Source organism: Pygoscelis adeliae, unplaced genomic scaffold (genome assembly GCF_000699105.1).
Source record: "Pygoscelis adeliae isolate BGI_AS28 unplaced genomic scaffold, ASM69910v1 Scaffold36, whole genome shotgun sequence".
Lineage (NCBI taxonomy): Eukaryota > Metazoa > Chordata > Aves > Sphenisciformes > Spheniscidae > Pygoscelis > Pygoscelis adeliae.
The window spans coordinates 3,261,874-3,287,739 of NW_008824934.1; the positions used below are offsets into that span (position 1 = coordinate 3,261,874).

A 25,866-nucleotide genomic window follows, 5' to 3' on the forward strand; every position below is an offset into this window, starting at 1 on the left:
AGGGCGTGGGGCCCGGCTCGGCCTTTCCTCGCCTGCATCTGCCTGATGCATATACTTGTCCTCTGGGACGCTTCCTTCCCCTCTCCCCCAGGCGCTCCGAGCCATGGCGGTGCGGCCGCTTCCCGTCCTTTTCCTCGTCTGAATCCCGTCCGCTCTGTGGGTCGCGAATATCGCCGCGTTTCGTCGTCCTTTTTCTCCTTTCTAGCTCAGATGAGGTGGAGGCGATAATTGCTTGCTCAGGAGAGAGGCGTAGTCCCTCAACCAGCTGGAAGATGCAAGAATGCAAAAGGATTGTGGTTTTCAGGGTGTTTTTTGTGGACCTGTAGGTAGTGGATCTGTCCCTGGATTCAGTACAGCACAATTACTGAGGCAGCCATATTGGGATGATGATCTGACAATCCTCTGTGAGCTAAGTCAGGAGGCAGGCGTCAGGAGACAGGATGACAGGCCTGGTAGTTTTAGGGTCATTGGCAGAATATGGGTATTAAACTGAGGTTGGAGAACTGGAATTCACCAGAAGCAGATGGTGAATTTGTATCTGTTCTCTGAAACGTAAAATATGTTCGTACCAGACTTGAAAGTGTATTTCTTTTCACTTCCAGCTCCTTCTTTGCTCAGTTCTTTTTGTTGCACAATCCAGCACATTGGTGTGTTGATAAATAGCCATATGTTTATATGATCAGATTTTCAGTGCGTTGCTAAGTTCTGCACCACTGTTTTATCTGGCATCTTCAGTTAGTACAAAGGTAGCAGTCTGTAGTGTGTGAGTTCAGCTGATATATCAGACTGGCATCACTACCTGATCCTTAGTGGAGGACCTAAAATTGGATTCGCTGTGGTCCTCTTGTTCATAAACCCCTGCTGCTCTGAACAGCTGTTTTGCTAACTTTCCATATACTAATCTCTATCCTTGTTCATTTTCTTTCTTTAGAGCTGTTGTATGATTAAGTTACAAGCAATTTTTTTGTTTAAAAGTTAGTGCATTCTCTGGTAGGCATAACTATGCAAATATGACACAATGGCTGGCTATTTAAATAAAAGTGATGCTTCATTTGTGATGTGTGGTGTTTTTTTTTTTTTGAATGTAAAGATACAGATTCTGGACATTGTTTTTGTAACCACTTTGAACTTGTTGCAGACTTATCTGAATATATAATGTTAAAGTATGTCATTAAACAAATCGTCTAAATATCTTGTTTGTTTTCTGTTATTCAAGCTGACAAACCCAGTGATGTTGGTCAATCACCCTTCATGACTAAATCCCTACTCTGCTTGTAACTTTATTTCTAAAAATAGCAATATGTTCTGTATTTTGACATTGCATAAAAACTGGTTTGTCAGAACTTTCAATTACATCCAAGGATCCAAGTCTTAATGAACAGCTTGTTTCTTTAAACATTTGTGTGAAAGTCCAGATATAGTACAAGTGCTTTGAGGCCATGAAGGGTGATTGACAAACATCATTGGGTTTGTCAGCTTGAATAACAGAAAACAGACAAGGTATTTAGATAATTTGTTTAATGACACACTTTAATATTAAAACCTCACTGTGTGACTTAACAGGGTGAATGGTCGATATCTTTTAATAATAGTTCAAAATAAGTGTAAAATTAATAAGTAGGATTTGCTTTTGTGCTGATGGAGCTCACTAAACAACTCAAATCTACCACCTGTTTTAGAGCCAGTGGTATATCACGTCAAAGATTCAGGCACGCAGTTCCCTTTTTTACTTGGTTCCTGATTGGGTTCATACAGACTGAACGTTAAAAGATAGACAGCCAGTAGAATCTTTCCAAGACATTAGGAGAATGATTCATTCTAGCATGGACGGCAGCCTTCTAAGCCTATAATGAACATCTAAAAGACAGCTTCTTTTTTTTTTTTTTTTAAAGGTTGTTCTAAATCTGTACCACAGACTGTATTGCACATTTTGTTTTGCTCTGTTGCAACTTATGTCTCCTATTACTACTCTGGAGACAGCATTTTGCAGTAGTAAGTGATACTACTGGGAAGTGTGAACCCTGAAAAACCAGTTGCAATTTATTATCTGTGATGCTATGCAACTTGGTCTTATTTGGCCTTATTTTATCGTTCTGTATGATGAGGGCAATGCTGCCTTTATAAAATGTTACAAGTAGTTAAAGTTTCTGATCAGTGAAAAAAACCCTCAGAACCCCAACAACTTAAATTTATGGGAAGCTTGGAAAAATATATTGATTATGGTTAATTTTCTTATTAAGGAAAATTAAATCTTGCATAGTGAGATGGTGTTCAAAACATCTGAAATCCACGTGCAACTACAAGTAGGCATTTTGCTTACTTCAGCTATGAAAAGTAGTAGAGTTGAGAATGAATGAGGTTTAAAATTATACCATGTTTAATTTTCTATGAGCACAAAAGTTAGGGTTGGGAAAAGTTGTTAATTGCAAAAGTCTAGCTGTTAAATTTTTATGCTGTTGTAGGTGATTTTGTGACCTGTTCTGTAAGAATTTCTTCACAGCTGTGTTTCAAACAAGGCTATCATTTAGCTAGTGCATACGGAGTCTCTAGCGGTGTGCTTTTCGTGCTTGCTTATTGTGAATATGGTGTTCAGAGGTACTCAAGAATTTTTTTTAAAAGTAGATGATTCTTTCACTCCATCCTCTGTTTGCCAATTTCCTAGATATACTAGTTATCTGTAGAAATTAATGTAGTACTCTGAGAGGTATTTCTGTGAAAACATCAGAAAAAAATCTGGGACTTTTCAGTAAAAAGGGAAAATAAGCTCTCTGTGTTTCATAAATAATATTATAAGAACACATTGGTTGCATTTTTGTTTTCTTTAAAAAAAAAAAAAATCACCTTCATTAATGGCCTTACCTTTATTTGTTGGTCCTTGTGGAAAGCTGACAAAATTATGGTTTTCACATTAGTATGGATAGATGGGGAAAAGAAAGATGAGAGCCACTAAGCTGATGTCAGGTAGAGTTTCTATGATGTGCTACGCCCTATGAAAATTCCACCTACTCATCTTTCTGCAATCTGACAAAGTAAACCGTGTTACTATGAACTTGATAATAACAGAGATTTTGCACTTGATGGATTTCTTAAATTGTATTTCAGAAACAGAATGCTTAGTGGCCATATACAGTAACATTCCTGTTTCCTAGCAGCAATATTCAGCGTCAGTTGAATAATACTGCTGGGATGTATCAGGATTAGTCTTGTCACTTAGCTTTCATGTGAGGGCATGGGTACTTATGCAAGGGTCATAATAAGAAGGAAGAGCAAAAATTCCACACAGTAGATATTCAAGAAGGTTATAATGAAGTTACATGTTTGATACACTTTGTTATACAAAAAAGTAGGCACTTCTGAGCAAGAGTGAATAAAGCAGTCCTCTAAGACAACCCAGAATCTGCATTAAACTTTGAAGATCATGCGGGTTCATTCCCATTACTACTTTGCTCTCTTCTATGTTTAAGTTTTTAGTGAAACTTCTTAAAATTCTGTGCTAACCTAAAGTTGACTGTGTGGCTGTCTCATGAATCATTATTCTACCAGTTTGCTGTACCTCTGACATTGAAATTCAGTTGTCTTGTTCCTAAAGACATTCCTATTCTTCTAGTCTGGTGGGGTACCTCAGGTATTTGCTAAAATAAGGACTGCTTTAAATTATTTCTGCTTAGTGGAGTAAATTTAATTTCTGCCTTCACCGTGTGATGGCATTAATGAAGTAATGCAGTTTTATTAAAAACTTCTTGTACTGTGTGAAGATGTGTCATAACTTGAATTAAGCATGTATAACTATTTTTTACCAGCTGTAGAACTTACTTTAGAGCTGAAATGCTTCTGCTTTAGATCTGCTAGTAAGTTTTGTACTTTTGTGGCATTGTGATTACAACCCTGAAATGAGCATTTCATTGGATATGTGGTGTATAGATAACCAGAAAAGAAGATGTCAAGATTTCTGGGCCATGCACGGTGACTTGCGCACGGTAGAGTTCTGCCCATGTTAACTCAGATTCAAGATAGAAATGACTGCATTGAGTCAGACCAGAGATTCACCTAGCCCTGAATCCTGTCTTCAGCAGTGGCCGTAGCAGGTATTTAGAATATAAGGATAAATCAACCCTGTAATCATGTTTTCTCAGTATAGTCTTCCAGGTTCTGAGAGTCTGTGCCATGGTGGCTTTCCTAGCCAAGGGTGTAGCTTTTTACTAGACCTTGATGGCTTTTTCTTTGAATCTATCATATTGCTTTTTGAGTCTGTTTAAGTTCAGTACTGACAGATCCTGTGGCAGTAAGTTAAACTGCTTAATTGTAGACTGACTGAAAAACTTTCTTCTAATGGAAAAGGTTGGTCAGGGACAATACAATTGAACCAATCTCTTATTAACCCTACATTTCAATACTGTCTCAGATGTGCCTTGAAGTTTGGATTTTGGGTACTGGGGACAGTGTCCTGCCAACTAAAGTGCTTCATCATTTGGATGCAGTAGGATTTGAACAAGTATTTTGATAATGAAGATGAATTTACTGGTGAATATTTGCTGAAGATAGATAGTAATATTTACCCTGAAGGCAATAATTTTTGATTCCTCTTCTTCCTTTTGGAGTAGTGTATCCTTTAATCACTAGATATACAAGTAGTTAAAGAGTTTTTATTTCCTTTGAGAAGAGGACTTTCCCAGGACTGCAAAGGGTTCTTTAAGATTGTTGGGTACACCCTTTTCTCTGGAATGGTGTGTATTGAAAATCAGTGTGATACGGCTCATCACACTTGTGTTAGTTTTGATATTATTGCTAATGCATTGTGGCAGCAAGGGTTGACAGCTAGAGAACCTAGATACGTAGTATATGGTAGCTAGCTCATGCTGAAATCTAAGTAGCTGTATCTTCACTGCTAAAATTATCATTGTTAGGTTAAGCCTAACACATGTTGCAACCAGATCTTCATTTTGGTATTGGCATCCCTACTTTCTGGGAAGAAAACCAAGTAATGAAAACAAATATGTTTGTACACTTCAAAAGAACTGCTTCAGAATGAGTGAGTGTAGAGAGGGACAGTGTACAGGTGCTGTTAAGTGTATTTCCAGTTCTGTCTTTGAAGTGACAACTTTTGGGGGCAGGAGGGTGATTGCATAGCAGAAATTGAATTATCAAACAACCTTGAACCTCCCTAATTTTATCAACATCTTGAGTGCAATAGCTGTAAATAACTAAATTATGTTTTTCTCTTTAGAAAACACCAACAAGAAGGATAACTTGAAACACTCTTGACCCCTTCACTTTCAATTTCTTGACTGCACTACAAGCAACCAGAATGTCGGGGGCTTCAGTGAAAGTGGCTGTTCGGGTCCGGCCCTTCAATTCCCGAGAAACCAGCAAAGAATCCAAATGTATCATCCAGATGCAAGGCAATTCAACCAGTAAGTTTATTTTAATCTCGTAAGGGAGTCTCTCCTCTCCTCTCCTCTCCTCTCCTCTCCTCTCCTCTCCTCTCCCTCCCCTCTTTTTCTTTTGTTTTCCCTTTCCTTTCCCTTTCCTCCCCTTTCCCCTTTGCCCTGCCCTGCCCTGCAGGAAAAGGACCTGAAGACAATGGCCTGTTTCCCCAGAGGACTAGTCCTCTCCTCTCCTCTCCTCTCCTCTCCTCTCCCTTCTTAATCCTCCTCTTTTTGTCAGACTAAACTGTGTACTGTGTACATTATATCATCTAGAAGTACTCTTTTATGGAATCTTCTCTTCTGAGGCTGTCATTACAAACTAGATTGTCTCTGAATTTGACTAGAAAGTCTAAATCACAAGTATCTTGATTTTGATGCAGTTGTTTATGGTGTTTGCTTGTGGTGAGTTGAGAATTCTATAGAAAGATTAGAATACCAAAGTGAAAACCTTTTTGTTAACTTCAGTGTGTGGGAATGTCATGTGGACTGACAGATATAGGGATACATTGCAGACCACCACATGATAATTGTTGTGGTATAACTCCTGCTTGGGTCTGGTACTTTAGTTCTTGGTGTGCTTATTCTGCAGTCTGTGCCTTTGTTTAGGAGCATGATTTGAGTGAGAAAGCTGAGGGGAAAAGGATGTCAAGTTTTATGCTTTCCAGATTAGATGTCTAAACAACGGGAAAATAACAGGCTACATAAAATCGTCTTATTTTCTAACCAATTAGAAGTGTTAGGGTTCTTAAATAATTATTGTGGGTCTAATTTGGAGGAGAAGACTCTTCTATAGGAAACTGAATATGGGCACACCATTTATTGATTGTTTTTGGTTTTTGGTGTTTTTTTTTTTTTTTACATGCTTCTTAAGGTTGAGGCAGTATTGATACCATTTGCTGCAGTGTCGTTGGTTGTGTAGACAAATAACTATACCTATAAACTGCTCTTCTTACAGTAGTTTTTCATTGTTAGGTAATCAAGTTGAGTCATCTTGTCTGTAGTTGTAGGAAGTAACACTCCAAGAGCACTGAGTTACTTTCCTGTCTGATTACTTGAGTATTTACTCATGCTTGTTAATACAAAGGAGGTTTCATACAGGCTCCTCCCTTTTTTTAGCCGAGGTTGTACTTCAGTCTGCTTCTGCAATGGAATTTAGGTCCTGGTTGTGGTCACTTAAATTATATACAATGTTTATGGTTTCATTGGAAGAGAGCTATCATACAGAAGAGAGCTTGCTTTTCAGTGCAGTAAATCCTTATCTTTAGACCTTATGTGGAATATTGCCCGAAGAAACTTTTTTTTTTGGTTGGATTTCAAAATCTCCATTTAAAATGAGGGAGGGGAAAATGTTCAGAAGTCATCTCATGTAGAAGCAGGTCCTTGTATCCCAACGTTGCCTGCCAACTTTCAGACCAAACCAGCGTAGAATGGAACTACAGGCTCCATTAGATGGCATTTGTTATGGGACTGCCACCAAGCTCTTGAACTACAGCAGCACCACTGGGTGCTACTGTAATAGGCTGGCTTACTTACTTACTTACTGTCATGACACGACAGCAATAATTTTAGATGCTCAAGGTTTTTGAACTCCAGGAGCCTGTGGAAACAGCTTGTTCATGGTGCAACGACAAGGGTGACCAGTGAATCTCTGACAATCTGTCTATCTAAGTTTGAGACGTGGTCTTAACAAAAAACACTGGTTCTGTTTCTGAATGCTAGAGCTGCACTACAAAGACCCTTACATTTTCAAGAAACTGCATCAGCTTTCAAAAGGAGAAAAATACTTCTTGATTTATCTAGTTGGGAATTTCTTTACAGCTTTTGCTGTATTTTGTGCTCTGGAAATGTTCTGATCTGTAGCCTTCTATTTAGAGTCCTATGGCTCTGATACAAGATGGGTGATATGACAGATGGTCAGGTTTAAGTCATCAGGGGCTATTACAGACTGTGGGAAAGGAATCATCGGTTGTAATAGTTATACGTTCTTAAAACGTGTGGGCTATTTTTTCCCTGTATTTCCCTCTTAGAGGAGAAATATGGAAGAAAGCAATAGAAAGAGGAGTAATTTTACTCATTGAACAGAAGAGGATCATATAATAAAAAACATGAATAAGGCATTGTTTGGTGGGGGGAAAAAACCTGAGTGGAAATCTTTTCTCCAAAGAATCTTCCTAACGAAGTTGTCTGGTGCACATAACTTCAAGCTGAAATTCTTCTGGTATGCTTTTAGGCTACATGTTAGATTCGGGGGCATAAGTACTGTTTCTATTTCTGCCAAGGATTCTTTCTTTTTCATGACTCTCAGTCTTTGCAGCCTCACAGTTACATTATTGAACTCCTTATTATTAAGCTCTGAACTTGTTGGCTAAAAGTTAACTACAAAGTGACATTAATGTATCTGACTCTCATATCTGATGCAGCAATTTCAAAATAAAGGGAATTCAGTAGTAATTCTAGCCTGTGGAGTTCCTGCTTCATACCTTCAAATGTGCTGGTGAAATGATCAAGGCTTAGATATCTTGCCTCCGAGAAGGTTATTTTTTCTTTTGTGCACTAATCAAGTTGACAGGAGGAAAATCTGAGAGGCCAGTGATATGTTGGGTAGTGACTATTTTAAGCTTCCAAGTTCCCTTATCTTGGAATTAAAGCCTAATGGACTACTGTGATGAACAGGATTCATGAGACAGTGTGAAGTCTGATAGCTAAGAAGGGATTTTGACTGTTACTTGAACTTTAATTCTCTATGTATTGATTGGCGAAGCTCTTCTACGAATCCTTTGTGGGTCCTGAGTTTGAACTTTGTCCAAGTCTGAGTTTTGTAAATGTACTGGCTGATACAGGCAGAGACTACATTATAGTGTTACTGAGGCAAAGTGCTTAGGATTATTTTAAGGAAAACAGTATAGAGATACAGATAATAAAGTGTATCACAGGTGTACTCCATTTATGGTTTTTTAATGAATGTATGAAAAAAGGAGTGTTTTTTGACATCCATAATGAAGTATATTCTTGAAGTCAGAATGCCACCAGGGTGGCAACAGCCTGACGTGCTGCTTTTGTTTGTGAGTTTTTGTGTGAATTTGGCTGTTTACAGCTTTTGGGATTGCCTGTCATTCACCGTGGGCTTGCCAGCAAAACAAAACATCCTTCTGGGTTAGAAAGCTTATTCTCAATTTTGTTACACAGTTTAACTTTGCCTGAGAAGCAAAACAAGTGTAATTTTGTTGTGGACTTGAGGTCTCCTATGGAATTAACTTGTTATCCTATTTGGCTTTTATGTCATTTCCTCATAGATGATCAAGGTCTTTAATCAAGATCCATAGCAGATCTCCATCTTTATCATTTCTCAGTGTTTAAAAAATGGCAATGTAACTGAATACAGTTCTATATATGTCTTAATCTCAGAAAAAGAGAGGTCTTACAAAGGTCTTCAAGTGCTCCTAACATTGTGTGTTGCTGTGAGTAATTGGGACTTTTATTTTTCTGTCAGAAGGATGCAAAATATGGGAATTTTGAAATCAGTACTTGAAACATACTGTTTGTCTCTTTTTTCCCCCTTTTTTTTTTGTCTACTATACTAAGATGACAAGACTAGATTTTTTTTTTTTCCCCTCTGTTGTTGCAAAGGTATTGATCTGCAGTAATGCAGTGTCTTGCACTTAAAGAATTGTCAGTCTTTCTGTTTTTAAAATATATGTTGCAAAAATGAAATTCTGCAGTCCAGCTGAAGTCACATGTGCTGACTGCATTAAGGGGCTGGTATTTTGGCAGAAGGCCTGCGCTGCTCAGATCATATCTAATTGCAGATGGTATCCATTTGAATGATACTGCCAAAAGTTCTTCAGTGGAAATGGGAGAAGTGGGGGTAGGAGAATAGGAGATAATAGAGGAATTCTTAAAGATGGCAGAAATTAGAAGCTGCAAAATCCTACTACTTAAGTTGCTTTGGGAATGTAAAACACTTTCCAAAGAAGAGGTAATGTCACCATCAGATTACTAATTAAAAAACCCTACCAAAACAGTAACTGAGTGGGATTCATTTAAGAAAAGACCATCCTTGTTTTTTTATTATTATCACTTAGATATGATCTTAAGGAAAATAAGATTTGTTTTTAAAAACACCTGCTATGCAAGTGGATTCAATTGACCTAAATGCTTTGTTTTCATTTGGGGTTATGTTCTCAAGAGCGTATCTATATTGTCCGTTGTACAGAGGTCACTAGTAGGTATGAATGTATGCCTGTAAGTCTCATGCACATACCTACTCAGGACTAGGCACAGTATAGCTGTGTTTGTAGCATTGCCCATAGTGTAGTCAGCCGTGCCAGGGTCCCTAGTGAGAGAAGGGAAAAGTTAGTGGGCTCTGATGACTTTTCATATCGGTAGTTAATTCCCTAGGGTGATCCCTCTGTTAGCAGTCCTTACTATTGGTTAGCTTGACAGTGCCTAATATATTGTTTGTTTCATATTCTGCTTATTACAGAATATTTTCAAGTGAAACTTGGCATCAGTGGACTTTTAAGCTGCTTTTTATGGTGGTGGTTTATTGATTAAAATCCCATCTAATATTGTAACACTGAAACTTCTGAAATAACACTTTGTCTTTTCCTCTAAGATAACTTTGTTTAATTTTGTCAGTCTTTAAATAAATTTGAAAATTTATTTTCTTTAAATTACTGGGTAGGTGGTTTATTGTGTTCTAGGTCAAACTCACAAGCAGCTTTTTGAAATGAATTATTCAAGAATAGATCATGGTTGTCAGCATATCTTGATTGAATATGTTTTGTCTTTAACTTCTGCTTTTTCACTTTTTTGTTCAGAATGGTTTACACCAAGGCATCTTACCTACAATGTATTGATTACTTATTGTCTGTCCACTCCATAAATTACTGTTTTTATGGTGAGGGGGGGAAAAGATTCTGCTGTGTAGTACATGGGATGAAAGGTGAGCTATAGATCTAAGAGTATTTTGTGTGTCAGTAGTTCTTGTACTCATTCTTGTATCAGTTTTCAAATGTGACAAATATAAACAATGTTTGCAGCTGCTGCCTCAGATTATTGAAATGAAAAGCTAAGCTATTCTGTGCCTCAAGACTTCTCTAGTGTTGTGTTTTTTTCTGGGTTTTTTGTTTGTTTGTTTGGGTTTTTTTTGTGGAAGTGATTTGATAATTCTGTCTGTAAATAAATAATGCATAAATAAAAACAAATGAAAAATGAAGCTGAGGTTCAAGCTAGTAGCTACAAGGTAGCATTTAGATATTCATTGCTAGCAAAGAGTCCAGCTTGCTTATTCTTTTAAAAAGCTAAGTAAATATGTAGAAAACTAAACTAATGAAGCAGGGAAATAAGGAAGTATCCTACTTGGATTATGTCCTCTGCAATTGATGTTACATTAATTGTGCACTAGATGAATGAAAATAGGTTTTAGCATCTTGTGGGTGCCAGTGGCAGAGTAAAACAAAGTTCTCAAACTATAGTTCACTGAGATTATTGTATATTCTGATTTGCCATAAACCATATTCAGATAGAAATGTGCCTGCACAGTCTAGGTTATCTAGAAAGATATGAGCGCAACTGGATCCTCAGGTTAGGACTGAAAATTACCTGTTTGGATTTTAACTCAGTGATAGTCTCTGTGGCTCGGTAATGTTGGAAGGTTCTGTTGTGGACTGCTTAAGGTATTGGATGTCTGATGAAAATAGGCACAGTGGAGCAGTCCCATCTGCCGGTAACAATAGTCACAGCTGCTGCTGTAGACATATGGCAGCTAGGTTCTCAAGCAGGCATCCTTGGCATCAGAAAAACTTTGTAAGGCATTCTGGAGTTAATTTGTAGAGGTCGAGGAAAAAAATATTTTTCTTCTAATGTTTTTTTTTTTTTTTTTTCTTTCCCCCTCCTTCCTAAGGTTGCTAAACTGCTGGCGAAAACCTAAACATTTAAATTAAAAAAACCAACCAACCAAACAAAAAACCCCCAACTAATTTAAGTTTCCTTCCTGTTTGGGAGTTTTCTTTAATTTTCTTTTTTTTCTTTTAAGATGTGTCCTGCTTTATTTAATTGTTCTGGAGAAAAATAAAAATGGGTGGGAAAGCAGGACTTAACTTAAAAGGCTTTTGATTTATGGCATGTTTTTCCAAATTAGTGATATTTGAAATGTAATACTAAAATTGCTGATATTAAAAAAATAATACAAAAGTCAAAACTATCGAAAGATTCATAGAGCAAGGTAACCTCATCAGTAATTCAGCCAGTACTTTATTGGTATACATTGGCAGGGGATATTGTTAAATTTTGCCTTTTTCATTGTTATGTAGCTCTAAAAAGTAGTAACCTCTTCCAATGAAGCTTAATCCTAAAAGGGGAGGGTGGCGGAGTATGGTTTGCTGATCTTTTTTGTTCTGATCTAATTTTTAACTGTTTTCTGAATGAAAAGACACACTGAATGGAAAAGAAACCCTATTGTGTGTGTGTGTATGCCTTCGGGAGAATAATAAGGTGTTGTGTTTTGTTTTTTTTTTTTTTCTTTTTTTCCTCCCCCTGCAGTAGTATTCTGTAAGCATAGATTGGATAGTTTCACTAAGGAACTTGTATCATGGAAATAATCTTTGGTCTAAATTACTGTTGAGAAAAGTCCTTGTAAGAAACCGGCTTTTATTTAGACTAGCACTGAGTACATGTAGATAGTAAAGTAATGGGAATTTATGTAGCATATTGTACATAGGTAGAAAAGGCAAGCAAAAGAGTTCATTGTAGTTGTCTTACCTAATAACTTTACTTTTTTTTCTTCTCTTGATGAGATATTTTCAATGAAAGTATAGAATAGGTGGGAGGATTCATTTTCATAGATAGATTTCAGTCTTCACTCTCAATCTGTCTTCTGAAAACGAAAAATTTTAGATATCTCAAAAAAATAAGCACACCCCATTTCTGATGATTTGTGCCTGCCAAAAAGCATTGGTTCTTAAAGCATGTCTTGTGTAGTGTTTTTTGTTTTTTCCACATATAGCTTGTTTTTCTTTCTTTTTTTTTTTAAAGTGTTTCCAATTTTTTTATGCTTTCATCTTGGGCAAATAAACAGCAGTGGAGGAAAGTCACTTGACCCCTACCCTGATTTTCTGGTCTGTAAATCCTCGTAACTGTGGTTAAAACTAAATGAATGCTTGTCCAATATGTTAATACTACATTGCATTCGTGGTAGGTGTGTTATCAAAACAGGCTGTTTTATTGGAAGATAAATTGTGTGTCATGTGGAGGATGCATGAATTGTCTTGCAGTTGAGGTTGAATTGGGAACTGGTTTGAAAGACAAGTTAAAGAAGTCACCGTAGTTGGGATTACCCAAGTTCTTCTGATGACTCTTCTGCTACGAATTACTACATTTGTTGCAAGTCCTGTAACAGTCAAGAGAAGGCTTGAATGCAAGTTTGTTTCAAAGAGCAAATGGAGGCAATTGCTATTCTCTTTAAATAGTTGTTCCAGGAGTGGTGTTTGGTGGGGAGTGGTTTTTGCTTCTTTAGGTTTTTTTTAACAGTACTGGGTCATCCTAGGAGTGGGAGTCATAAAATGGTAACAGAGGTAATGCTGAACACAGACAACAAGCAAAGACTGTACATATGAACATTAGAGCTCTTTGTGTTTTGCAGGGTTAGGGATTTCTGTTGCTTGTCCATAAGTCTGTCTTAATCACATTCAGAAATGCCCTGCAATATTGACAGTTCATATGTTTTGTTACAAGTCTTGAATATTTTTTTGGAGAAGAAAAAAAATACTGGAATTTCTTTAGGTGCTGGGTTTTCCTTCTAAAGGTTTTCTCATGATTGTATAAAAATAACTTTAGAAGTGTTAATTCTGCACAGTTAAAAAAAAAAAAAAGAAAAAATTATTTTGGAAGATGACTTCAGGGAGGTGGGAGAAGATGAACATTTAATGATTTTTAAATGTTAGAGGTACAAATAATGGGCCTGGAGCAAGACTGTGGGATGGCAGGATGTTCCAGCTAATGTTAAATGCAGTTGGACTACATTTAAAAAACTGTTAGGGAGTTAGTACAGAACTATAGTAGAGAGAGATAATGTTACTAATGAACCCAGAAAAGTTTTCTGTCGGCAGTGAGTAAACCGTTTGAAATGCTGCCCCTTCAGAATTGGTGCCCACTGACACAGAACTAGGGCTTTAGAGATGATTCTTTTGATGAAATGCTTAAATAATGTGCCACCTTTCGGTATGCAAATAGAAGGAAAGAAAATGCAAATTGGGAACTACTTAAAGGATTCATGTAGTGAAAATATCCAATTCTTAAAGATATTGAGGCTGGCAGAACTGACTCCCCAGGATTCCAGTGCTACATGATGTCCTCTTAATGTAGTCCTGGCATGTGTCTGAAGGTCAAAATGGCCCTTGGAGAAGGCCATTGGCTCTTGGAGATGTAGTCAAGTAAAAGCAGGGGGTGAAGGGAGATACTGTTTTATCTGTCTTGAACCAGAAAACATGTGAGGAAAGAATTCAGCTCAACTCCAAGTGCTTAGCCAACTGCATACATAGACCTGACATGCATCTTCTGCGATAGGACATTTTCAGGTAATCAGTTGACAATGGAAGTTTTGGAATGGTTTTGGTTCAGCTTTTCAGATAGGTAGAACAGTATGGTTCGACTAGCTCCTGCTTGGTGCAAAGCCTGCTGGCATGCTGTTCTCCCAGAACACCAGCTGTAGAGATGGTATTTATAGCACTTGGATCTGTAAGAGCAGCTGAGGATGAGAGTGGCTTTCTAGCAGCTTCTGTGAGCAAGCATTTGCTTTTCTCTGGTGCTATTGAGCCTAACTCCCTCCCCCATCCAACCTTTCTCCCAGTACAGGGTTGAAATTCCACAGTGGGGAGAGAATCCGGTTGAATTCCAAATGAGCTGTTCTTAGCTTCTACTTGGTTTCCTTCCCTTTTAATGATTTGAAAAATGCAAACAATGCTTTGAAAAGCAAGCGCTGCTTTACAAGCTGGAAGTGTCCATTTCCCTTCATTTATCTCTTGTAATAACAACCCTGAAAGTCTGTCTTATAAAAACAGTATAGCCATATATCTGATTGCAACGTATGCCTAGGAAAGGAGCCTGTATTAAACGTGTCTTTGGGGTGTTATTCACGTTCCAACAAATAAAGAATGTCTGCTCCACCCTGCTCTCAGTAACGAACATGTTCTCATTGTTGTCATTCCAGTCTACAGATGGCGCAGATATATTTTCCAGACCCATGCATTTTAAGAGACTGTATATTTAATGTTAATTTGGTCTTGTGGAGTCAATTCTGAAAGCCACAGATCTTTGATATTGGTTAAATTGATTATTCAGACATCGTAAAATAAAACTATTGCTTATATTGATTCAAATAGAGTTTAAAGAAGGCACAGAAATGAATTATTTGGTATTTGTTTCCCCAAATGTTACCCCTTCCAAAGTTCTGTCTAGACTAGCACGTTTTTTGAAAATTTCTGCCTATTCCTTTACCGATGATTAATGAGAACAAAAGTGAAGACAGGACAGTGCCTTTTTTGCTAGCTGTTATCTCTTAATATGTGTTGGCATTTGGTAGGAATGTGTGCTCTGTGTAGGTTACTGCTGCCAGTAGGAGAATTATTGAGGCTGGTGTGAAGCCTCTTCTGCGAGATGAAACCTCATTTTATTTCATATGTAGAAATTAAAGAGGCTTTGTGCCTTCAGCAATGACAGATGTGGTAGCAGTATGGGAATGGAAGATGTAAATGACAGAAATCAGGCTGTATTGCGCAGATGATGGAAGTTCAGTTTCTCCAGTTCCATACCTAACTTTCACCATTACTGGGTTTTATTTCTGATTGGCAACTGATAGTTTGTTGCTTTTTTTTTTTCTGTTAATATTAATCTATCAGTCTGTCTCCCTCCTCCTCCCCTCCCAAGCACAGACTGTATATCAGCTAATCCCAGGATTTAGCCCAAGTTAATTCTGTCTGCTGGTGTTTATCTGAAGGGCAAATTGCAGTTAGCCAGTTCTTCACTGAGTACCCTGCAGTGACTAATATGTGGCATGTCTGATGGCAGGATGCCCTGCAATATGAGTCTGATCACTAACAGAGGTGGAGCTGTTGAATCTAGTGACTTGACTTTGAATGCCATGAGGGATAATAGAAAAAATTCAATTCTTAACTCTCATGTGCTTTGCACTCTGTCTCTCTATTCCAAGAGCTTATTAGAAAGAATTGCTTGGACCCCCAGATACTGAACTGCAGATAATTTCTAACCTGCAAAACTTGTGACGTTTTGAGGAGCAGTGCTGACTGGGATGAAAACAGATTAGGCTTGGACTGCAAATTCAGTGTCATTATAATCTGACATGAAATTTAAGTGGTTAAGAAGTAGTTTTGGTCATTCTTTGTGCCTGCAAAAATATTTATGTGGCTGAGTAGATGGGAATGGAATGAGGGGGCTGATCTTGGCTGAGCTTGCTTGGCTTTTTTTTTTTTTCTCCTTTTTTTCTTCTCTGTAGGTTTCCCACTGTCTGTTTACTTGGTTAGTTTTAGTGGAGAATGGAAGTGTAAGTCCAGAAATAAAGGCTTGAAGTGGGAATGTGTTTGTGTATATGTTTAGGAAGGGGTGAGAAGTCAGAGAATGCTGCTTCCAGTTGAAAGTATCCCAGAAGACTATAACTTTGCATCAGCTCTCTGTTGTGCTCCACAGTCTGGTTATAATTGTGAAATAAAGTGCATGTATGAGGTGTCCTTTTTGAATTTCAGCTTCAACAAAGCAGGATTGGATTGTAAGGCAAAAAAAAAAAATTAGATGTCCAAAATGACAATAGGAATGCAAAATAATACATATTACAAAATATATGGGTACTGTTTCAATAGTGAAGTGGTCTTTCAAAGTTTGCTAACAGTTTTTGCTAAAATTAAAAACTAGCAATGAATTTGATCTCATAGATTTGAAAGGTCGAAAGTGTATGTTATTTTTGTGCTAGCTGATAAAGCAGATGGTGGATGGTTTGAAAAATGTTAATTAAGGAACAAGTAGGAAGGACTGTGGAAGTACCTTATGCCAAGAAATGAAGTTGCCTGTTTAAGTAAGGGCGTGTTAAAATCCAAAGGTTTTGTGGAGATTGGTTTATTACTGTTGATACAGCACATCTAAAATTATAATTCCTTCATTGATTGTGCTCCCACTTTCTCCTTATCTTTTATTAGGCTGTACTGCTCCTACTATATAGTTCTCCTGTACAGGACTAAATAGTTAAACTATGTGGGTCTTATGTAATGATACAAAATTTTAGGTTATTTGGTGCGAAGAAATTTGTTATAAAACTGTTGGTTTCCTTACCTTTTGGTCGGTGATATATAAAACTCACATTTGTAGTTTACAGGTATCAAAAAATCCCACCCAAGTTAAACAGCTAAGGTGCTAAAAAGAATTGTTTAAATGATTTGAGCTTCAGAGAATATGTGGATTACTCCTGCTTAGAGGCACCTCAGATGGTGTGAAGCAGCTCTGTATGGCTTACTATATAACTGTAAGGAGAAATAAGCTTTTAAAATGCAAGCTGTGTCTCTAGGTTGGGATGGCAGTGGGTATTTAATAAACTGCTTCAAATTACATGGTAATGGTTCATAGCTGTTCACACAGTCCACTTTTATTTGAATTTTATATCAATTTATGACACGTAATCACTTCTACTTACTCTATTTGCTTACCAAGGTAGAAAACGGATGTAAAAATTATGTCTTATGAAGCATATTATTCAAAATTTCTGGAAATTCATAATTCAAATAAAGAAAAGGAATAATATGGGCATTTATCTCCCTCAACCAAATCAACAATCTGTGGAGTATATTTTTAAAATATGACTATTCCCATGCCTTTTTCTCAGCCTTCCATTCCAAAGGTAAACGATGGACATTAACCCAAACTGTGGTTGCTGCTTTGATCCCGGAAGAGTTTTTAGACACTGCAATAGGAAAATAGTATCTTCAACTTGTTTCATCCTTTCCACGTGTCGTGGTTTAACACCATTCGGCAACCAAGCACCACACAGCCACTTGCTTACACCCCCCCTACTCCCCCGGTGGGATGGGGGAGAGAATCAGAAGAGCAAAAGTAAGAAAAACTCGTGGGTTGAGATAAGAACAGTTTAATAATTGAAATAAAATAATAAATTGTAATGAAAAGTAAAATGACGAGAGAGAGAGAGAGGAACAAAACCCAGGAAAAACAAGTGATGCAACCGCTCACCAGCCGCCGACTGATGCCCAGCCAGTGCCTGAGCAGTGATCACTGCCCCCCAGCCAACTCCCCCCAGCTTATATACTGAGCATGATGTCATATGGTATGGAATAGCCATTTGGCCAGTTTGGGTCAGCTGTCCTGGCTGTGCTCTCTCCCAGCTTCTTGTGCACCTGGCAGAGCATGGGAAGCTGAAAAGTCCTTGACTTAGTTTCTATTAAGTATAAAACATCAGTGTGTTATCACATTATTCTCATCCTAAATCCAAAACACAGCACTGTACCAGCTGCTAGGAAGAAAATTAACTCTATCCCTGCCGAAACCAGGACACCACATTTCTGAGTTACGCGTGTAACCTTTTTCAGTAGCAATGGTATAGGAGATGGTGATTTTGTAAAATATCCCTTCCAGTCTCTGATGCAGAAACCTTAACTTGTGGAAAGCTGAAAGATTCCACATGACCTAAGAAGTTGGCTCTTGGTGAAGCAAGGGGCCTGAAAAAGGGATTGAGTTTCTCAGAAACTGGCTGCTTAGGCTAACTCAACATTCAAAGTTGCTACGGTGCCATGCTGATGGTAACTAATTATAGCTGCAGTACAAAGCGTTAGTGTCAGTTTGCAAACAGAAGAGTTAATTGCCACATTGGACCTTTGAAATAGCAGATAAACAAATTTATTCTGTAAGATAAAAAGGCCATTAATGTGTTCCTGCTGTGATCGTCTGCCTTATTGCCTTTCTCATTTCCTGAGGCTCTGTAATTAAACTATTAGCTTGCGTACCATGCCGTGAGTCTGCCGTGGTGAGAGGAGATAGATGACAACCTATTTCATGATTCACTAATACAATTCATCTTGGCCTTGCATGGTTTAAAAAACAAACAGAATAACTGAAAAGCTTTTAGTGTTCTTGTGGGTATTGGAGACACTGGAAACAGTCCTCTTACTTTTTAATTCTATTTGTTTCCTTGTTCAGCTGAAAACAGCTTGCTGAATAACATGGTACATAAAATCAATGTTGACCACTCAGTCCAATTTCTGCATGATCGTTCCTTTTTTTTTTTCCAATTTGGCGTATGAACTTTTAGGATAAAGCTTACCTGTACTATAAGAAGTCTTTTAATTTCTTCAGAAATATCCATTAGCTTCCTTTAAAAGTAGCTAGGTATGGATTTGCTTGTACCTCCAAAGAAGATGCTTGGTGCGATAGATACCTTCAAGTTAAGTCAGTTACTTCAGTTTGAATTCCTGGTTTCTTAGCTGCCTCACCATCTTCTTTCAGGTGTCTTATCTCACATTATTGTGTATCTGATCAGTTGGTTCAAACTCGGACCACATGAGACATGACTCATGCTAGTAGCTACCCACTTGGTGCTCAGTGTTCCAAATGAAGAAGGTTTCAGTCCGATTGAAATCCGTTGAGGTCATAATCTTGTATTTTCTCAATCAGTCAGCTCTGCTGGATTCATTTGTAGACAGACTGAGAATTCTGTTAAACCAGTGATTCTGAAAATGGAGGATGTAGACTCTGTGTAAGAAACAGGAATGGGGATAGACTTCAGGCTTGGACTAGAAACTGAGTGAAAAGCCTGTGTCTGGATCACAGTAGAGAGGGACAGCATGCAGAGTTCCTGGCAGCCAGGAGGTTTTCTCTGACCTGTTCCTGCTGCAGTGGAAGGTTTTGGCCAGGCAGCTGCATTCCCAATCTCTGACGGAGCTGCCTTCTTGCATGTTAATCTCCCTTTCCTGATATGCTTCTCAAGATATGCTTTGCAAAAACATGCATCCTAGAAAGTAGTTTTCAAAATAGGAGCTGAGGAAAGCCTGTCTAAGAAAATAATAAAAAATGGCTTAAAAAAAAAAAATGGGGCAGAGTGGAACCACTGCATAAATCACGGAGCCTGAACTTCACTCTTCACAAATGTGATGGATCAAATTTAAGCTTGAAGCAAGTAGGATGAAGCTGTAATGGCAAGCTTGTAGTGCCTTTCCAGACACTAAGCCTGTTGCATAGCTAGAGATCTTGTCTTTCATGGGCTGTCAATGTGCCTTTATGCACAGTGAGCTGAGTGGGGAAAACTAGCTATCCTTCTGATTAAATGTTTGGCGGCTTTGCTTTCTTTTTGGAAGTGGAGGACTTTTCCTAGAGATTTTTAGTTTTTTTAAAAACAACTAATGGGAAATGTGTATTTTGACATTAAACCTGGTTTTGAATAATACTGAAATCTGTGCTGCTTGTTCTGTTTCTGACACAGAAACAGAAATTGCCTTCTGAATCTTAGAAGCCAGTTTAACTCTTGTTTCCTTGGAGAGACCAGGTGCAGCTTTGCCTTGGCCAAGAGAAATGTCCTTTTTGCCTAACAACAACAATACAAAAATGGAAAAGAAAAAAATGATGAATACTTGCTATTTCACTATTGAGTCTAAGACAAGACAAATCAATCATGCCATGAGGTAAATAAGTGAGATCAAAGCTCTCTTTTGTGATTGCATTTGCACCTTAAAGTAAAACTGCACCGATGTGACACTCGGTAACCAATGCATGTTTTTAGATTGTGGTTAAAAACATGTTTCTTGGTCAGCAAAGATGTAGCTAGGCTTCTGCTTGTCTTGATTCCCTTCACAGTTTTCCAGGCTAGGAGTTTCCCATTTCCAGAACTATGTTGCAAATGCAATGTACCAATATAGCCCCTCCTCTCTTTCCCCAGCCAAGACTCCTGTCACAAGACTAGTATCAAGAGTTTGAGTTGAAATGATTTGCTGTTGAGATTAAGCAACAGAATGTATATTGTCAGGAGAGGTGTTGGCAATACTTTTTTTTTTTTTAATTTATCTGCTTAGAATTGTTACGCAGTACATAGGAATAGGTTCTAGTACATAGGAATGGGCTGTATTTATTGCTGCTTTTTTCTGCTTTTAATGGTTAGATTACTTTCCCTTGACCTTATAGCCCAAAACAATTGAAGAAAATAATGTAGTTAACCCCCAAAGGTTGTTACATTGAACTAATGTGGAGATTGGTTTTCATTTGTACTGCTTTTTTGGATAGCAGCTTCTGGGTACAAGGCATTATTTCCTCTTTACCTTTCAGAGCTTTGATGTTAAATAATTGAATGAGAAATGAGAAGCTGCTGAATTGTAGCAGTCTGGAATACACTGAAAGGGATTTAAGGGCAGGGGAGTTGTCTTCTGGGATTTGTTATTTGTTCACTTTAACTTTAGAACTGGTGTAATAGTGTGTGCTGTAGATGTATTGCTGTTTGGTCAAAACTAGCAAAGGGAAACTAAAGCCATATATGATTGCTTAGGTTACCAGCTTGTTATGTGTTGATGCCCATGTTGCTATCCAAAGCCACAAGCATTTTTGCCATTTGACACTGACTGGTGCAAGGCACATTATTCATTGGCTTTGCATGTCTTGTCAGCTTTTATAAGGCAAGAATGTCAGCACAAGGTGCATCCAAGTGAAATGGAGTTGGCCACAAGAAATAGAGTAGCAACTGTTGCTATTTGCAATCCAGACGTTGATCTTTTCTCCACACTGTAATTTTGGACAACAGCCCTGCTCAGGGACACAGCATCTGGTAGAGGAGTGATCTAATTTTAATGGGGATTCTGTAACCACATTTTCAGAGATTTTGGTGCAACATGATGTTAAGTTCATGTTTGAAATGGTAAAGATGCGGGTGTTACAATTTTTATTTATCACAGAAGGAAAGGGAGAAGCCCCCGTCTCCCAAAGCATAGCCTAACTGGCATGAATATGTGAGAAATAAGCATCCTTTGTTTAGGATGACTGGTATCAGGATGTAAATCATCCCCAGGGAGACTGTCACCACCTTTGTATAGCTTCTTTCTTTGTAGATTTTGTTTGCACGTGTCATAGTTAGTGTATCACTCCCAAAGGCAGATTGCTGCTTTAGGTGCAGATGGGTATGTGTAAATCTAAGGTGGTTTACCTAATTTTGATACCCTCAAGAGTATGCCTTTTTACAGTCCTTACTTACACAGATGGTGTTGAAAACAGCTGCTGGAAATAATAGATTTAAGTATTTCCAGCACTGTAGTACTGAAAAGAAGAAAGCAGTAGAGATTCATTTCTGCAGCAAGAGCTGTGCTTATATATTACCCTCCTTGGAATACAGAAACTACAGACATTCCATATGCCATTAAAATGACTGCTGAATCCATTGTGTCTTACCCGTGGCCCCCCCGCCCCCAGGCAAAGGTTATAGGAAGCTGTTTTGTTGCTGGGAAAGAAAAAAAAACACAAAACCAACAACCTAAAAGGTATCTGGAAGAGCTTTCATTAATTGTGGGGAATGTGCGTGTGTGGGTCAAATATTGAAAGAATTAGAGGATCTGAGAAAAGGAAAGCATAAAATTTACAGATGTACTGATATGAAGAAAAAACAAGTTTTTTTTGCAAAGCATGTTTACTCTGGTATTTGTAAAGTGTTCAGTGACTTAACTCACGTGAAGATTATTAGATTCTTATATATGAATACCTTGGAAAGAAAATTAAGTCAAGGATTGCAAGAGCTGAAAAGGCAATTGGAGGTCAGCTTTTTGCATGGGGCTTGTAAAGGCTATAACATAGGAACTACACACAAGCATTTTTTCATTCTGGCTTTTTGTGTGTGTGTGAACTTCATCATAGGGCCGTTGTATATTACATGGACGTTCCAAAGAGAAAAACTATACAAGTTGGTTGGGGGTCACTGTGGGATTCAGTGGCTGTATACAGTAAGAACATTTACCAGTAATTTGGTTGGTTCAGTTAATGTTAGTCCTATTAAAAATCTGTCTGTGGGCTTTGTGCATGTAAAAGAACATTGAAATAAACTATGCAGATAATCGCTGAAATGTCTGTAGATCCAACTTTTTTCATATCTTCTTCCATGCCCTGAAAATACTGAGCTTCTTAAAGAAAATCCTTCTGCAGTGAGCTCTTGTACTGTGTAACATGTGTTTCAAAATAGACTTGAGTCGTGCTGCTATGAAATCAGCAGGGATTCTTGAATTCTTAGTGTTTCGGATCTTCCTTCTTGCTAATATCCCTCAAATCCTAAAAGCCTGTCCCATTCTAAAAGCCAAGGGACCAGGATGACTTACTTCTGGCTTTCTGTCCAATAGAAGAATTTTGTTTAGCAGCAGCATTCCTTCTAGGAATTTTTTTCCTTGACTTATTTCAAATAAGGCCTACAGAAATACCATGTTAGGAAGCTGTGAGCCTATTACTTCTATCTTATTACTCCTGTGCAGTGTGGCAACTCTGTGAATACTCAGATTCACAGATTAAGTTGAGGGTCAGCAAGCTCATTAATTATGCTTCTAAATGTCAAGTTAGCTAAGAGTTTGAATTTTTTTCTTGTAGGTATTATCAACCCAAAGAATCCTAAGGAAGCACCAAAGTCCTTCAGCTTTGACTACTCTTATTGGTCCCACACATCGGTAAGTTGTTTTACAAGAAGACCATATTTTTTTTTGTTGACTGGCTTGATTTAACTGAATTCTCTTCTTCTGATCATGCCAGCCCTGTCAGATGTTTCTGCACTTGTCTCGCTCGCCCTCATTCAGGTTAAAAGCTTGTCATTGTATGTTGTCTTTTCCTGTTCGGGGGCGAGCAGAAAGCTAAGCTCCTGGAGTTTGATAACAAGTTGTGGATATTTGAAAGATTACTTAAAATATTCTCCAACGATGTTCTGTTCTAAGTATTTTAAGGATGCATGTGAAACACAGTTAATTCAGTTTTGCTCTTAGACAAGTGAAAGTTGCTCAAGTTCTTACAGTTCAAGGAGAGATGTGGCCTGGGTTCCCTTAGCATACCTGGAAGAGATAGTGATCCACGTTTCCAATAGCTGCAAAAGCAGTAAACTCTCATCTAGCTCCTCTGCCCCACCCTCCTGCAAATCGGTGCTAAGGTCTTGCTGACTTCCAGTAATTGTTCTGCAGCAGAACTGTGTTGTTCTGCCCTCTACCCCTCCACTGCCTTATTATCTCAAAAGATATAGAAAGAAGCAATAATGCATTTCACTAAGATCAATTTTAGTAACTTGGATGTTGGAAATAAGACAATATTTCTGAGCAAAGCTGTGGCCAACAAGATTGTTTTCATGATGAAAAACTTGAATTTGTGCAGCTCTTTTACTGAATCTTCCAGAGCAGCCATGCAAGTGGATTACAGGATCAGTCAGAGGAACATTATGAACATAATTCCTGAAAACTAGCAGATAAGCAGCATCAAGGAAAGGAACTGGTCTGATAAAACCTTGAGCCCAGCATTAGAATGTTAGCACAGCTGAATTTGTCCTGATTCCAGAAGCAAGTAATGTTAAAATCCAACATTTCAGGAAGAGAGAAATGCTAGATTAAGAATACCAGTCGCATACAATGTAGTGACATACTCCTACAAAATCAAGTTTCAGTGCTATGTTGTCTGTGCCGTCTCTTCCGGTTTGTGCAACATAAAACATCTGTGTAGATAATCATTAGTATGATGACTTTTTCAAGTATATTTACCAAGGACTTTCCTAAATAATTGAGAGAGGACATCAGAAGAAAGAGCATATACACTGAATCCAGCTTTCTCTCAGTATTTTTGTATCCTGTACCATGCCTGGAGCTGCATCTTGGATTGCCTCTCGTGACTGGATGTTGGAGTTTGATCAGTGCAGTGCCTGAGTGCTTGAAATGCAGCACTTAAAATTTCTACAATTCATGAAGTTTTGTTTTGAACAGGTTCTGTATTTGCCTTGAGATCTGGCAAGTGTTAAAAATGTCAATGTATTTTTGACATTTTTATCTTGCGATTTTTTTCATTGCATGTGCAGCGGTGCCTCTTTTCAAAATGTAACAAACTTTTCAGTTGAGTGTTTGAAGGTGATAACTTGCTTTGTCCTTATACAGATTTCCATCATTGGGTGCATCTGCAGTGGATTTTTTTTGTTTGTTTTATCACTGGGCTAAATTGCTTTAAAGTAGCTTTTTTTTTTTAACTGTTACATTTCAGTTTTATTGCTAACCTTGAGTTTAGCCATAGAAAAATGTTCTGATACATTGTCCTTGACCAGTTCAGCTACTTGCTAATTTGAATATGTATTGACATACTTAGAGATTTTGTAGTCACCAGTGAGGTTGTAAATAGAAACCTGGATTGGATTAGACAGTGGAATCGGACAGCTGTAAGAAAAACTTGGTCATTCTAATGGTTTGTTTACATTTTTTTAATCTTAAACACCCCCCACCCCCAACAAAATAAACCTAAGCAACTTTTGCTTCTCTTTTCCCTGTGCTACCCTTCAGAGTCCTTGTCAAGACCAGCCAGCCTGGGATTTTTGTAGCTTCCAGCCCTTTATTCCTTTGTATTGACCCTATGAACTCTACTTCCCCCCCCGTCCCCCTCCTCCCAAACACTCTGGATCTGGTTTGTCAGTGATCTTGCACAAAACTTTTCCAGTAGTGTCAACAATGTTCACAAAACAGAATTGGTTGGTTTCTTTGTGCAGATTGTTTCCTCAGCAGCGATGGAGTGGTCCTGCAAGGGTTGTCATTGTCGTTCTTCTCCAGCTGGTACTGCCTTGGGAAAAAGCTGTGTGTAAAAATGTGCCACATTTGCCTCTTCCTAAGGGATTGACCCACAAGATAGAAGTAGAAAAAAATCCAGTTGCTTTTTGAAATGTTACTTGAATGATAGGATAAGACTGTATTCATGCTGTTTTCATGTCTTTTCAGCCTGAAGATCCCTGCTTTGCATCTCAGAGCCGTGTGTACAATGATATTGGGAAGGAGATGTTGCTGCATGCCTTTGAGGGCTACAATGTATGCATTTTTGCCTATGGACAAACTGGAGCTGGGAAGTCCTACACAATGATGGGCAAGCAGGAGGAGAGCCAAGCAGGCATAATCCCCCAGGTAGAACAGAACCCAGAAAGGGGATTTGTTTTTTTTATAGCGTGTTCAGATACACGCTTGCTGATACGCTCTTTCTATATTGCAATAACAGTTAACAGAGAACCACAGCTTACTTCTGAAGTGAAAGAAAGCTACTGGGGAGAAAGAGCATTATAAGTAATTTTCCCTCTATTACTTTTTTTTTAATTGTGCTATACACTCTGTATATTTTTCCTACATCCAATTTCTCCACTTCCCCAGCAAACTAGTAAATGAAGATGTCTTATTCACTGGGTTTCTTGTCTCCTTCTCTG

The 25,866-nt window shown here is 38.1% G+C and overlaps 1 protein-coding gene across 2 annotated transcripts in view; it reads left to right on the forward strand.

The window, feature by feature from the left end:
• Positions 1-3,925: 3,925 nt before the first annotated feature.
• The window catches only part of LOC103917975 (kinesin-like protein KIF1B), a 110,763-nt gene continuing 88,822 nt past the window's right edge, over positions 3,926-25,866 (forward strand). The window contains exons 1-4 of one of the 2 annotated variants that reach the window (XM_009325203.1): positions 3,926-4,085; positions 5,225-5,411; positions 23,037-23,113; positions 25,394-25,573. In XM_009325203.1, coding sequence (XP_009323478.1) covers positions 5,306-5,411; positions 23,037-23,113; positions 25,394-25,573 — 363 coding nt within the window. In that variant the 5' untranslated portion in view covers positions 3,926-4,085; positions 5,225-5,305. The remainder of the gene's footprint in view (positions 4,086-5,224; positions 5,412-23,036; positions 23,114-25,393; positions 25,574-25,866) is intronic. The other variant, XM_009325202.1, reaches the window with a different exon arrangement.